This window comes from Hyperoodon ampullatus (assembly GCF_949752795.1).
Source record: "Hyperoodon ampullatus genome assembly, chromosome: 7".
Classification (NCBI taxonomy): domain Eukaryota; kingdom Metazoa; phylum Chordata; class Mammalia; order Artiodactyla; family Ziphiidae; genus Hyperoodon; species Hyperoodon ampullatus.
Genome location: NC_136920.1, coordinates 8,381,951 through 8,395,263, shown reverse-complemented (window position 1 = coordinate 8,395,263; position 13,313 = coordinate 8,381,951). Strand labels below are relative to the sequence as shown.

Genomic DNA, 13,313 nt, shown 5'->3' with positions numbered 1-13,313 from the left:
TTTATAGCCATAAGTTAGATACTTGGAACACCAGTGCTATGGTGAATCCATGGTTATTTGACTCACACTTTATCTACCTAAGACTGTTTCTTGGAGTTCAGTGGTTGGGTGCAGTCATTTGAAGGTACAGGGCACGTTAAAATTCAGTGTGAAGTGTTTAAATAAGTTCATACTGTTTTCATTTCTCATTTCTTTCAGCACATATTGGGTTGGCCAAAAAGTTCGTTCGGGGTTTTCTGTACGATGTTACGGAAAACCTAAACGGACTTTTTGGCCAGCCCAATATTTAAAACAGATTCCTGGACTTCCCTTGGAGGTCCAGTGGTTAAGACTCCGCACTTCTACTGCAGGAGGCACGGGTTCAATCCCTGGTCAGGGAAGTTCCCCATGCCGCATGGTGCGGCCAAACAAACGGATTCCTAAACTCTGATGACATTATTTCAAAAAATTTTTAACATGTATTTACATGTAATCCTCACAGTATTCCTTTGCGGTAATGATCCTTATTTTACAGATGAGTTCCAGAGGCTCACATATGATCTTCAGGAAACTAGACCTGGAACTTCTGATTCCTAACCCAGTAGATTCTATAGCACATTGCTCATGCAAGCTACAAACCCCTACTGGAATTCTTTTCTCCTCCCCTCTCCCCTCCCCTCCCCTCCCCTCCCTTTTTCTTTCTTTTTCTTTTAAATTTATTATCTTAACCATTTTTTTAATGATTTTATTTTTTTAGATTTATTTATTTATTTTTGGCTGCATCAGGTCTTCGTTGAGGAACGCAGGATCATTCGTTACAGCATGTGGGCTTTTCGTCGTGGTGCACGGGCTTCTCTCTAGTTGTAGTGTGCGAGTTTTCTCTTTCTAGTTGTGGCACGTGGCCTCCAGAGCGTGTGGGCTCTGTTGTTTGCGGCACGTGGGCCCTCTAGTTGAGGCGCAGGAGCTCAGTAGTTGTGGCACACGGGCTTAGTTGCCCCACGGCATGTGGGATCTTAGTTCCCTGACCAGGGATCGAACCTGCATCCCCTGCATTGTAAGGCGGATTCAAAAAGTACAGCTGATTATACTTCTCTCCTCTTCTTTTTTCTTTTCTCTTCTCTTCTCTTTCTTTCTTAAATGGTATCTTAGCTGCTCTAACAGTATTTATATCTTTTGGTAAGTTTATAGGTACCTTCTACACAGTGCCTTTTATTGGACCAAAAAAAAAAAAAAAAAAACATTACAGCTGATTATACCAGTACTGACACAGAAGAGAGGGTTTGGTTGGATACTACTGCATCATTTAATGACTTTGTTTTGATTAGGTCTAATTTTATGATCATGCTGATGGAACCATTAGTCTTTATTTTCACTTAATAATTATTTCTAGAATGTTTGCCTATTGATCCTAAGGTTCACCAACATATAATTTGTTTGCTTAAAATTAAATCGTAGTCTTTCAGTGTGTGTTTTGAGAACTTCTATTTTTCTTGACTTTAGAATTCTCTTTAATCCCAACCCTTCCTTTGAAGCCTAAATGTTCCTCCTCCTTTTTAAAGGTGGATTTCATTGACTGGGTAGACAATATGTGGCCAAGGCATTTGAAAGAAAGTCAGACTGAGTCAACAAATGCCATCTTGGAGATGCAGTACCCGAAAGTGCAGAAGTAAGTGGTTTACCCTGCATTTTCCTAGGTGTGCTGTGGGACACCAAAGTGATAGCAAGAAATGGTTCCTCCCTTTGGAATCTTTCTTGCTCTGGGTCCCAAGTGGTCAAAAAGGTGAATTATTTAAAGAGTAGACTTTAGTTCCAAAGGGAAGAGTGTATGTAAGAGTACCATAGCCCATGATGACATAAAGACAAAAAAAAGTATCTTCTGATAATATGATGGCTTGAGATTGCATTCCTCTCACCGACTGGGAGTTTATTAGGTGTAAAATAGAGGGAGTGGAGTACACAAGGGGAGAGTGTGGCATTGTGGTGAGAAAAGTCCTCTTTTTCTCGTCAGTGCACTAATGCTACTGCTTTTTTTGGGTCAGGTACTGTCTGATGAGTGTTCGAGGCTGCTATACTGACTTCCATGTGGACTTTGGTGGTACCTCTGTTTGGTATCACATCCATCAAGGGGGAAAGGTACGGTCATAGTTGTGATGGGGGTTGAAATCTGAAGCTGGTTATATGAGTTTCCTTCAGTTCATGCATGCTTCATATACCCTGGAAACGAGTCTGTTAGGGGATTGTCCCCACTCGTATCTGGAGAGAATTGTAGATTAAGTTGGCCTCTTGGCTAGAGTCCAGTAGGAATTACTATTCATCGGGTCCATTCTCATTTTACCAGTATTGGCACCACTACTTAGTAAATCTCACTGGTCCTGTTTCTAGATTCCCAAAACAGAATTCTCCAAATGAAGGCAAGGAACTGGTTTTAGGAGGACAAGATAATTTCTCTACGTGGAAGTATAATAAAGTAGTAGAAGGAAACACAAATTGTGGATAGATTCACAATGAAATCAACAAATTGAGATCCAAACCACTTTTCCCTATATAGAGGCATTGGTCTGAAATGTAGCCATAAGAAGCCTTTAAGTCCTGTCAGAGGATATAAATAGATTTTGAAAGATTATCCTCATTCATAAAGACCTTTGTTCCAGCTTCTCAGAGTGCTTCTGAATGCTGTGTAAGAATGGAAATGTAGAATTAATATCAGAGGTTTATGGTATTACACTCTTACCGTTACCCTTTTTTCTCGTAAGAAGTGAAAGCATTTGTGAGAGAAAAGTAGAACTGAAATGAAAACAGATGATGCTTTTAAAATGTGAGGGTCGAATCTAGAACAGCTGTACCTCCAAATCCAGAGTCATTTTGTTTACTTTGGATCCATTTAAGTGGTATCTTAAGTTCTGTCCTTTCAGTCTTGGTTACTACCTTGGAATAAAGCAACTCAGGCCTGTGTTTTGAAGGTATTGTACCTAACTTACTGTGCTTCTTAGGACCATTTGCCAGCCAGGGGCAAATAAGGGACTGCCTAGGTGACAAGCTAAATGCCCTCCTTCTCTCTGAGTCCTGTATAGGTTCCGGGTTCTACAATCAAACCCCAGGGAAGCCCTAATGCTGTTTGATCAAGTGGAGGACAAAAAAGGTTCACTTCCTTGAGGCCTCTAGAATTTCCCAAATGGTCAAGTTCTGTAGGCTGGGAGGATTGCTTATTTCTTTTCTACCTGTTGGTCTTAAGTTTGTACCTGTTTATCAGTTGAGGGAGACGACTGGGTCATGTCAATGGCTGTTAACAGACTGAAGTTTTTTAACTCACAGGTCTTCTGGCTCATCCCCCCTACAGCCCACAACCTGGAGCTGTACGAGAATTGGCTGCTGTCAGGGAAACAGGGAGACATCTTTCTGGGTGACCGGGTGTCAGATTGCCAGCGCATTGAGCTCAAGCAGGGCTATACCTTCGTCATTCCCTCAGGTAAGCAAGATGCAAAAAAGTGGGTTGTCCACTCTAGCCACTTTCTTTTCTTAAAGAAAAATAAATTGATAGATTACCACCAACACCAAGAATGGTTATGATGCTGGAGTGGGCAGAAAACAATGGCGTGTTCTTTCTTATCATTACTGAGTAGATGCCAAGAATTTATCTTCTTTTTTAAAGTCTATGATTTTCCACTAAGAGTATGTATCAGAATTGCCAGTGGCGGCTTTTCAGATCTACATGTTTGAGCCCCACATTAGCCCTAGCTCTTCAGAATCCTAGGGATAAGACCTGTTTTGCAGGTGATAAACAGCCCCCTATTAAGAGCTACCTACTCTGCTAAGGGTTAGCTGTGAAGGCTAGAGTGCTAAATCAGTAATAGTTTTTATCAGGTAACTAAGTTCCAAAATAAGTACTTAGAGGGAGCATAGACTTTGGAGTCACAGACCTGGCATCAGAACTCTGACTGTGCCTTTACCTGCTAACACTACTTTGGTCAAATATTTAAATCCCTATCTCACTTTGTTGTGAGGAGTAAATGACAGTACATGTAAATTCTCTTGTACTAAGCCTGGTTCATATTAGGTGCTCCAAAAAATGCAAGCACCATTTATTGAAAGTTTGTTATAAACACTTTACATGTACTTTCTCAGTGCTTACCAACCACACATATAAAGTATAATTTATCCTGGTTTTATAGAGGATATTGGGGCTGCAAGAGATTAAGTAACTTGACCAGCCAAAAAGAGGCAGAATTAGAGTAAAAAGTGTGATCCCAGAAGTCTTGTACTAATGCTCTGAGAGAGCCATGTTACAACGTGTGCTTACAGCCACTGCCCTCCATCCCCTTTCTTCTAGGCTGGATTCATGCTGTGTATACTCCTACAGACACATTAGTGTTTGGAGGCAATTTTTTGCATAGCTTCAATATCCCCATGCAGTTAAAAATATACAACATTGAAGATCGGACACGGGTAAGTAACTCTATGTATAATTGGATTTGAAGAGGTTTCTTACATCTTTCTTTACTCTGCTTACTATGTAACACTCAAACTGTTGTACTTTAATATATAAATGTGTATACTGCCTTTCTCAACTGGGGTTGTGTGAGAGAATTAAGCCCTATAGAAAATGATTTGTGTGTCTTGTTTTGTCAGTTTTCCATAGGATGTTACATAGCTGGTAAACCATTCTGGATATATAGGGGAAAAGTTACATGCATTGGATACCTTAAGGCAAGAATTGGCAAACTTTTTTTGTAAAGGATCAGATAGTAAATATTTTAGGCTTTGTGGGCCATACAGTATCTGTCACAAGCACTTAACTCTGCCTTGTAGAATGAAATACTTAAATAAGTGAGGATGGCTCAAATAAAATAACATTTTATTTATGGACACTGAAATTTGATTTCATATAAGTTTCTCATGTCACAAAACCCTCTCTTAGTTAGGTTTTCTTCCCACCCCAACCTCAGCCATTGAGAATGTGATGTTAACAACTGGTGAATCTTGGAGATGCTGTGGAAGTCTTAGTGGTACTGCTCTTTATACCTTTTGGTGGATTTGAAAGTTTTCAAAATCAAAAATCAAAAAATAACCATTAATGAAGAATTCACAACTTTTAGAAGGAGTAGTCACTGACCAATCTACTGTGAACATGATCAGTTAACCGTTTTGGTGCCTATTTTGAAACATTTATTCTGGTTGGAGCTATTATATTATACGTAAGATATATACGTAAGATATAAGATTGGTATTGTTGGAGTTACAGGGATTGCCCTGTTAGAACTGAGAGGATGCAGTGCTTTTAAAATGAATTTTATAGAAGTGAACTTCTGCTTGTTTGTTAAAAGTAATGAAACTACAGAAAACAGTAAGTAGTTTAGTAAGTTTTAAGTTATAGTAACAGTAAAAGTAGTTAAAATGTTTCAAAAGAGAAAAATTACATTATTTCATAGTAAAATACTCTTATTTAACTCAAAATCATTCTAAGAGGTAATACCACCTACACTGCTGTAAGATTCAATCTGAAAATGTTTTTAAAAAGCATTCCCTTTTTTGACTAAAAATAGCTATTATACCCATAGCTTAATTGTTTGCTCAGTTTGAGGGAAGAAAGAGAGAATATATATTCAATGGCATAGGTAAAATGAGCACCTTATCTCTGCATGAAAAATTTCCTTCAGACGGTTAAACTGGTAATAACTGATGTTGATTTATCTATCTAATTTTCCTGGACTTTGTTTATCAGAAAATGTCAAATTTCAGTATCTAACTGCTATATTATTCCATTTTTCCTAAGAACGGCTTAATTCTTTCATTCCAAATAGGAACCCTTCCGTGTTTCTATAACATTTCATTGGGTCCTCTACCTATGTACACACAGAGCTTTTTTTTTTTTTTTTTTTTTACTTTCTACACCAAGCTTTTACATTGCCAATACCAACCTGACATATGTTTATTATGTTACTAACTTCTATAAACTTACAGAATTTAACTTAAAAGAGAATGTATAGAGAATGCTTTAGGAAAGAAATATAAAGTGTTGTAAATTTAAGACAATGTTTTGGTTACTTTTGCCATGCCAGTGTAGAAATATACTATTTGAACTTGATTGTTGGTAATTATTCTATTGATAGCTCTTAAAGGCTCAGTAATTTTATAATGAGTATTAAAATTTTTCCTTCCAAAAACATTCTAACCCAGTCTTAGAAATTGCTGTGCTCTGTGGTGTCTAGCAGCATAGGTAAAATGTAATGGCACAGTTTGGGTGTGTGATGTCTTGGCTATTATTAGTACAGTCTCTTGAGTTCCAAGTGAAAAATCAAAAGTTTAATGCCCATTTTATATTTTATTTATTTATTTATTTTCTGTCAGTATTACTCTGCTCTCAACAGAGTCCCAGAGGTTTTAGAATTTTGGGTTGTCCTGAACTTTTAATAAAGACCTTTCAGAAAAGTGTTAATAAAACTTAAAAGGTGAGCAGAGAAGCCCAGTATATTATGTTTAATTTGGGGAGGATCAAGTATCTGTTAATTCTTGTGTTCCCTCCTACTGTACCAGAAGTAAATTAATTTGATTTTCAAATAAGGGTGGATAAACCTCTTCTAGTTGTTAAAGATGTAGTGACAATAAGAGACCGAGATTCAGAGCCTGAAGCCACTGCGTTTTAAAGCTAATGAAAAGTACATGTGTCTCCTGCCTTGCAATGAGGAAAGTGATCTCCTCATTCCACAGTGATGCCCTGTGACCTAGTGAAGGGTTTTGAAAAAGGGACTCCCATCTGGGTCTCCTTGATTGGGGAAGACTACCTGACATGGAGCTTTGAAAGGAGATGGGAACATTTTCAGGAGTTACATATTCAAAACAATCCTAAAAGTATTGTTTGCCTTATCCTTTTGAGAGATGGCCTCTCTAAAAGAAGACGGGCAGAATATACAGGCATACCTCAGAGATATGGCAGATTTGGTTCCAGACCACTGCGATAAAGCGAATATTGCAGTAAACTGAGTCACATGAATTTTTTTGGTTTCCCAGTGCATATAAAAGTTATGTTTACATTATATGTAGTCTGTTAGTGTACAGTAGCATTATGTCTTAAAAAATATAGATACCTTAATTAAAGTATACTTTATTGCTAAAAAAATGCTAACCTTCATTTGACAGTGCAGGGTTGCTACAAACCTTCAATTTGTAAAACTCAGTAAAGCAAAAGCACAATAAAATGAGTTATGCCTGTATTTAGGATAGTCCCCATGGTTGATCTTTCTCATTCGTTGATCCATGCTGATTTGCCATTTCCTTGACTATGGTAGATCTAAAGGGCAATTATTTTTATTATAATTCAGCTGGAATAATTTCATGCTACTTTTGGGGAGAATTGGAAAGAAGACTAAAGATAACAACTGATTAGGCCACGTGGAGCAGTAACCTGATTTGTGGACATACCATCTTGGTAGACTACAATGTATGAGACAGGCAAGCTGAGAGTTAATGGTGGGGGAAGTACTCAGTCTCATGTCCTAGACTAGATATAGCTTGAGAATGCATCTCTAATCATACTTTCATATATGTAAGGACATAATAAAGACATATAACTTTATCTCATGTCCTGATTTCCTATTATATTCTGTGTTTCATGGCCTTCTGGTTCAGGGTAAAACCATAGTAAGGGCAAGAGTGGTTGGTATGCCTTTGTATCCTAAGAACCCTAAAATAATTTTCTCAATTAAGTATATTGTGTCTTACTAACATTTTACTCTCTGTCTCGAAACTTGTTTTTGATGCTCTCCCACTCAACAAGACAGCTTCTTGATAGTTCTAAATGGTCTTTCCAAGTACCTTTTATCTTTAGTGATTATTTCCCAAGACCAACATTTTCTACGTTGACAGGTCCACTTAAGTTCTTGCTCCACATGACAACTTAGGTTTGCAGGTTACTTAGAGAGTGTTTTTCCTGGGCTAATTATTGCAGTGATTGTTTGTTACTCTCTTTCCTTGAAAATTGTTATCAGCTTGATTTTTTTCATCATTTTTTTCCTGTGTAGGTTCCAAATAAGTTCCGCTATCCATTCTACTATGAGATGTGTTGGTACGTGTTGGAGCGCTATGTGTACTGCATAACCAACCGTTCCCACTTAACTAAGGAATTTCAGAAAGAATCCCTTAGCATGGGTAAGTGTTCCACCTACATGAACTTTCAAGATACTCTGCAGGACTGAGGGTGAGACTGGGACTATTCCGTAGGCTGTTGCTCAGTAGTTTTGTTTTGTTTTTAATTAATTAATTAATTAACTTATTTATGGCTGCGTGTGGGCTTTCCCTGATTGCGGCGAGCAGGGGCTACTCTTCGCACGGGTTTCTCATTGCGGTGGCTTCTCTTGTTGCAGAGCACGGGTTGTAGGCACTCAGGCTTCAGTAGTTGTGGCACGTGGGCTCAGTAGTTGTGGCTTGCAGGCTCTAGAGCGCAGGCTCAGTAGTTGTGGTGCACAGGCTTAGTTGCTCCACAGCATGTGGGATCTTCCCAGACCAGGGCTCGAACCCCTGTCCCCTGCATTGGCACGCAGATTCTTAACCACTGCGCCACCAGGGAAGTCCAGTAGTTCTGTTTTTATAGTTTGTCTTTTTTTACTTATCTACTCAGAAGTACCAAATCCATTCACTGAAGTTGAACACCGGTTACAGCCGATCCTCCTACCCAGATGTAAAAATTACTAGGGCTAAATGAAATATTCTGGATCTCATCTTTGTCTGAGTTGTTAGTACTTAGCTCCTCACGAAAGTAATCAGTTGGAAATTCCCTGGTGGTCCAGTGGTTAGGACTCCACACATTCACTGCCATGGCCCGGGTTCAGTCCCTGGTGGGGGATCTAAGATCCCACAAGCCACACAGCGCAGCCAAAAAAAAGAGAAGGGTAATCAGTTGTCTAAAATGTTTTATTGTGTAAAGAATGGTCTTTGGCACAATAAAAGCTAGGATCGTATCATCATAATTACTCTTACTATAGTCCAGGCACCAAACTAAGCAGCTTATATACATTAAGTTGTTATTATTACCTGTGAGGTGTAGGTATTATTATGCATATTTTACAAATGGGGACATTAAGGTTCAAGGAGATTAAGAAACTTGTTCATGATCTAAGAGTTAGTAAGTGGGAAAAGCTACAGCTTAAACCATGTTGGTAAGATTCTAAAATGTATTTTCTTAACCTCTGTGCTTTAATGTTTCCCCAACTTCTATCAAGAGAAATATTTTATTGGATGTCAAGATAGTTTCAGTTATACATTTTTAGGCTATTCCGTGCCTTAAAAATAAAGAGGAGCCAACACTGTAGTATCCTGTGGTCATATATTTAATGGAGAGTCTTCAATCCAAGCAAGACACTTTTTGCCTTAGCATTTCCGAAACATGCTCACCAATACATGAAAGCAAGATACAGAATTGTACATACAGCATGATCCTAATTTTGTTTAAAAATACATCAAGTCGGGCTTCCCTGGTGGCACAGTGGTTAAGAATCCACCTGCCAATGCAGGGGACATGGGTTCGAGCCCTGGTCCGGGAAGATCCCACATGCCACAGAGCAACTAAGCCCGTGTGCCACAACTACTGAGCCTGCGCTGTAGAGCCCACGAGCCACAACTACTGAGCCCATGTGCCACAACTACTGAAGCCTGCGCCCCTAGAGCCGTGCTCTGCAACAAGAGAAGCCACTGCAATGAGACGCCCACGCACCGCAACGAAGAGCAGCCCCCGCTCGCTGCAACTAGAGAAAAGCCCACACGCAGCGATGAAGACCCAACGCAGCCAAAAATAAATTAATAAATTAATTAAATAAATTATAAGGTTTACAAAAAAAAATACATCAAGTCATAGTGATACACATATGTATAGGAAAAGATGGAAAGAAGATACATCACACTGAGTTGTTATCCAAGGGTGGAGAGATATGGGATGACTTATTTACTTCTTTGCACCTTCCTGTATTTTCTAAATTACTAATAGTCAACATGTGTTACTTTCATAATAAAAGATCAGTTAACATTTTAAAATTCTTCTTTCATTAAAACTTCTATTTTCACTTTGTTTTGATTATCAAAATCTTTCTTTTAAAAAATATTCACTTTGTTTTATTAGCCATGTTGCTAAGATTTCAATTCCAAAGCTTAATTTTATGGTGAAAACTTTGAACAAAACTACTTTTTAAATATATGTGCTTCATACTGTTTTTTTAAAAGATGATGAAATCCCATAATACCCAAATTAAGTTTGAACTTGAAACTAATTTACAGCTATTAAATAAGTTTACAGCTATGAAACAAGTTTCATAGGTAACTTATTTCTAGCACACAGTTTAAAGACTGCACCCTTCCCAATCTTTAAAAAATCCAGTTGACTGTTACCTCAGTTGTCCTGCTAGCTCAGGATCCTATTTTTACCTGTAAATGGTTTTCAACAGTGGACAAATGGGTTGGAATAGGGAAGACCATTTTTAAAATGTGACAGCTTTGTCATTTATAACCTCAAGACCCCTCCCATACTACCTATTTCTCTTGTCGATCACATGGCCATATGTCATGTTCTTACTGCATTTTCTCTTCATACTGGCAGATTTGGAGTTAAATGGGTTGGAGTCTGGAAATGGGGATGAGGAAGCAGTAGATCGAGAACCCCGGCGCTTGAGCAGCAGGCGTTCTGTCCTCACTAGCCCTGTAGCCAATGGGGTTAACCTGGATTATGATGGACTGGGCAAAACCTGCCGAAGTCTTCCAAGTCTGAAGAAAACTTTGTCTGGGGACTCATCCTCTGACTCTAGCAGGGGCTCCCACAATGGCCAAGTATGGGATCCCCAGTGTAGCCCCAGAAAGGACCGACAGGTGCATCTGACCCATTTTGAGCTTGAAGGCCTTCGTTGCCTTGTAGATAAATTGGAGTCTCTGCCACTGCACAAGAAATGTGTCCCTACAGGGATAGAAGACGAAGATGCTCTCATTGCTGATGTAAAGGTAAGGGTTGGTTATTTTGCATGATGGCTATTGATCTGGCTAGAGCATTTAGTTTCTGGATTCTGAGAGAAAATTTGGGAGGTTTGGGTAATCTTGGTTCAGCGAGAAAGAAGTTAAGTGTGTGTGTGTGTGTGTGTGTGTGTGTGTGTTTGGGCTGTACAGTGTTTCAATTCCTAGAATGAGGTTAGGTCCCTGTTATGAAAATACTAACATTTGTACATTCAGTTAGGACTTAAATCTAGTCCTAAAAATGCTGATTTCAGGCTGACCCTAAAAAAAGGAAGAGCCCGAGAAAATGTTTGTATTAAGAAATGTTACTTTGAACTTAAGTTACACTAAGATAAAGAGGCCTATTTCAGAACAAAAGTGGCCAATAACAATCTCTAGCAGTCTTACCCCAAGCAGATTTAGAGGAAAGAAATGGAAATGTTGGGTTATGTTGAGCATGTTTAACATATTTAGCTTCAAATTTATGTAGTATTAAGACTTAAATACATTGGGGCAACTTTTGAGAAAAGTGTCATTTTAAACAATTCATCCTATTGCTGTATCAAGTTTCTTCTTTCTCAATAAGTCTCCAAGCATTAGTATCTTCAAAGTCCAGCCCACCCCTCATATATTGGTCTCAAAGAAATGAGTTTGTTTTTAAGGAATCCAGATTTGAGCTGTCTGAACTGGAGAGAGTTCTATTAAATCTTTCCTTATACATAAACATTGGGGACTTCCCTGGTGGTCTAGTGGTTAAGACTCTGTGCTGCCACTGCAGGGGGACATGGGTTCGATCCCTGGTCAAAGAACTGAGATCCCACATGCCACCTGGCGCAGACACACACACACACACACACACACACACACACACACACACACACACACACACACACACACACTCTCTCTCTCTCTCTCTCTCTCTCTCTCTCTCTCTCTCTCTCTCTCTCTCTCTCTAATATGAACACCAAAAAGACTGTTTGGAATTATGTCTTGGATGCAGGGCATGGGTATGTGTATTAGAAAGCTAGTTCACCATTTGTAGTAAGTGTTATTTTTCAGACCTGCCATATAGATTGTTTTAAGCCACAGAAGAATTTACAAGGAATAATTTTAGTGACCTTAAAGAAGATGGGCGAAATATCTCATAGTCCATCTTTTCCATTCCTGATTCCTGATTCAAGTTTTCCCTTGGCCACCACTAAGCAACCAGCTGAGGTGCTCCCTACCTTCTGCCAGGTACCTCAGGAAAGAATTCCAAAGACTGGGATAGGACCTAGACTTTTAATTTTTTTAATTTTTTCTTTCTTCGATTGACATTTTAATTATATCTTACTGTTTATGCATCAGTGAAATGGTAAAAACTTTAAGAGACTAAAAGGGGTGCTACCCTAGTGAGGTTGGTCCTCTCCATAGTGATAGAAGCTGGACAGTTGGTTTTGTAGTTTGGTTTTATAAAGCTGTTCTAGACAAGGCAGGTGGTTATCATTGTGGCTTGTATTTATGGGAGGAAATAACAAAGTTCCAGGTGGGTGTGGTCCTATATCTGTAATGATTAATGTGCAGCAAAACAAACTTAGCCTACTTTTCCAGACTCACAAACCAGTTCCCAAACTCACTTCCCATCCCTGAGTGAACAAAGGGCACTTACATTTTTTCTTTTCCATTGTGATGGGACGTGTATAATTATGTTTTCCTGAGAGTTTGAGTGTAACATCATCCTTTTTTCTACAGAAGTTTCTCCTTTTTTTGGCCGCGCTGTGAGGCTTTCACGATCTCAGTTCCCTGACCAGTGATTGACCCCAGGTCACGGCAGTGGAAGCCTGGAATCCTAACCACTAGGCCACTAGGGAACTCCCCAGAAGTTTCTTTTTTTGTGTAGCTATTCCATCATGGATGCATGTAGGAAACATTAAATAGTGACTTTGGCGACTTATTAACTTGTATAATTGCCTTTAGGAACCCTAAGAAGAAAGATTTGTAAGTTTATCTCTCACTAACGTTCTTGTGGCCTGGGGAATCTGTATTTCTAATTCATGAAAAAGAAAAATATCTTTTTAATCCTAAAGGATGTCTATAGATGGATTTGATTTCATTGAATCCAGTTGTAGGAAGTCATATTATAATTCACTAGCCAGTTGTACAGGTCAAATGTCATGATAGAAATACACAAACTCCCTTAACTAATGTAGTTAAATAAGGATATTTGCAGAGGCAGAGTGGTAGGGGGAAATGTAGAAAGATTTGTGTCAAATGTTAAGCAGAGTAAAAGGAGGCAGCAAGAAAGGGAATGAGTTAAGAAGAGCCATCTAAAGAGAACTCTTAACACTGTGAAAAGTGTCTAGAGAGAGCTTCCTGTTTATCAGGAATCATGG

General features: G+C 38.8%; 1 protein-coding gene across 1 annotated transcript in view; it reads left to right on the top strand.

Annotated features, from left to right (window-relative positions):
• KDM2A (lysine demethylase 2A) overlaps nt 1-13,313 on the top strand; it is a gene marked incomplete at its 3' end in the record, with an annotated part of 98,202 nt that overhangs the window by 68,499 nt on the left and 16,390 nt on the right. Inside the window, exons 7-12 of the mRNA XM_079708959.1 lie at nt 1,539-1,645; nt 2,019-2,112; nt 3,292-3,445; nt 4,307-4,422; nt 7,995-8,121; nt 10,559-10,953. Of these exons, the coding sequence (XP_079565085.1) occupies nt 1,539-1,645; nt 2,019-2,112; nt 3,292-3,445; nt 4,307-4,422; nt 7,995-8,121; nt 10,559-10,953 (993 nt within the window). The remainder of the gene's footprint in view (nt 1-1,538; nt 1,646-2,018; nt 2,113-3,291; nt 3,446-4,306; nt 4,423-7,994; nt 8,122-10,558; nt 10,954-13,313) is intronic.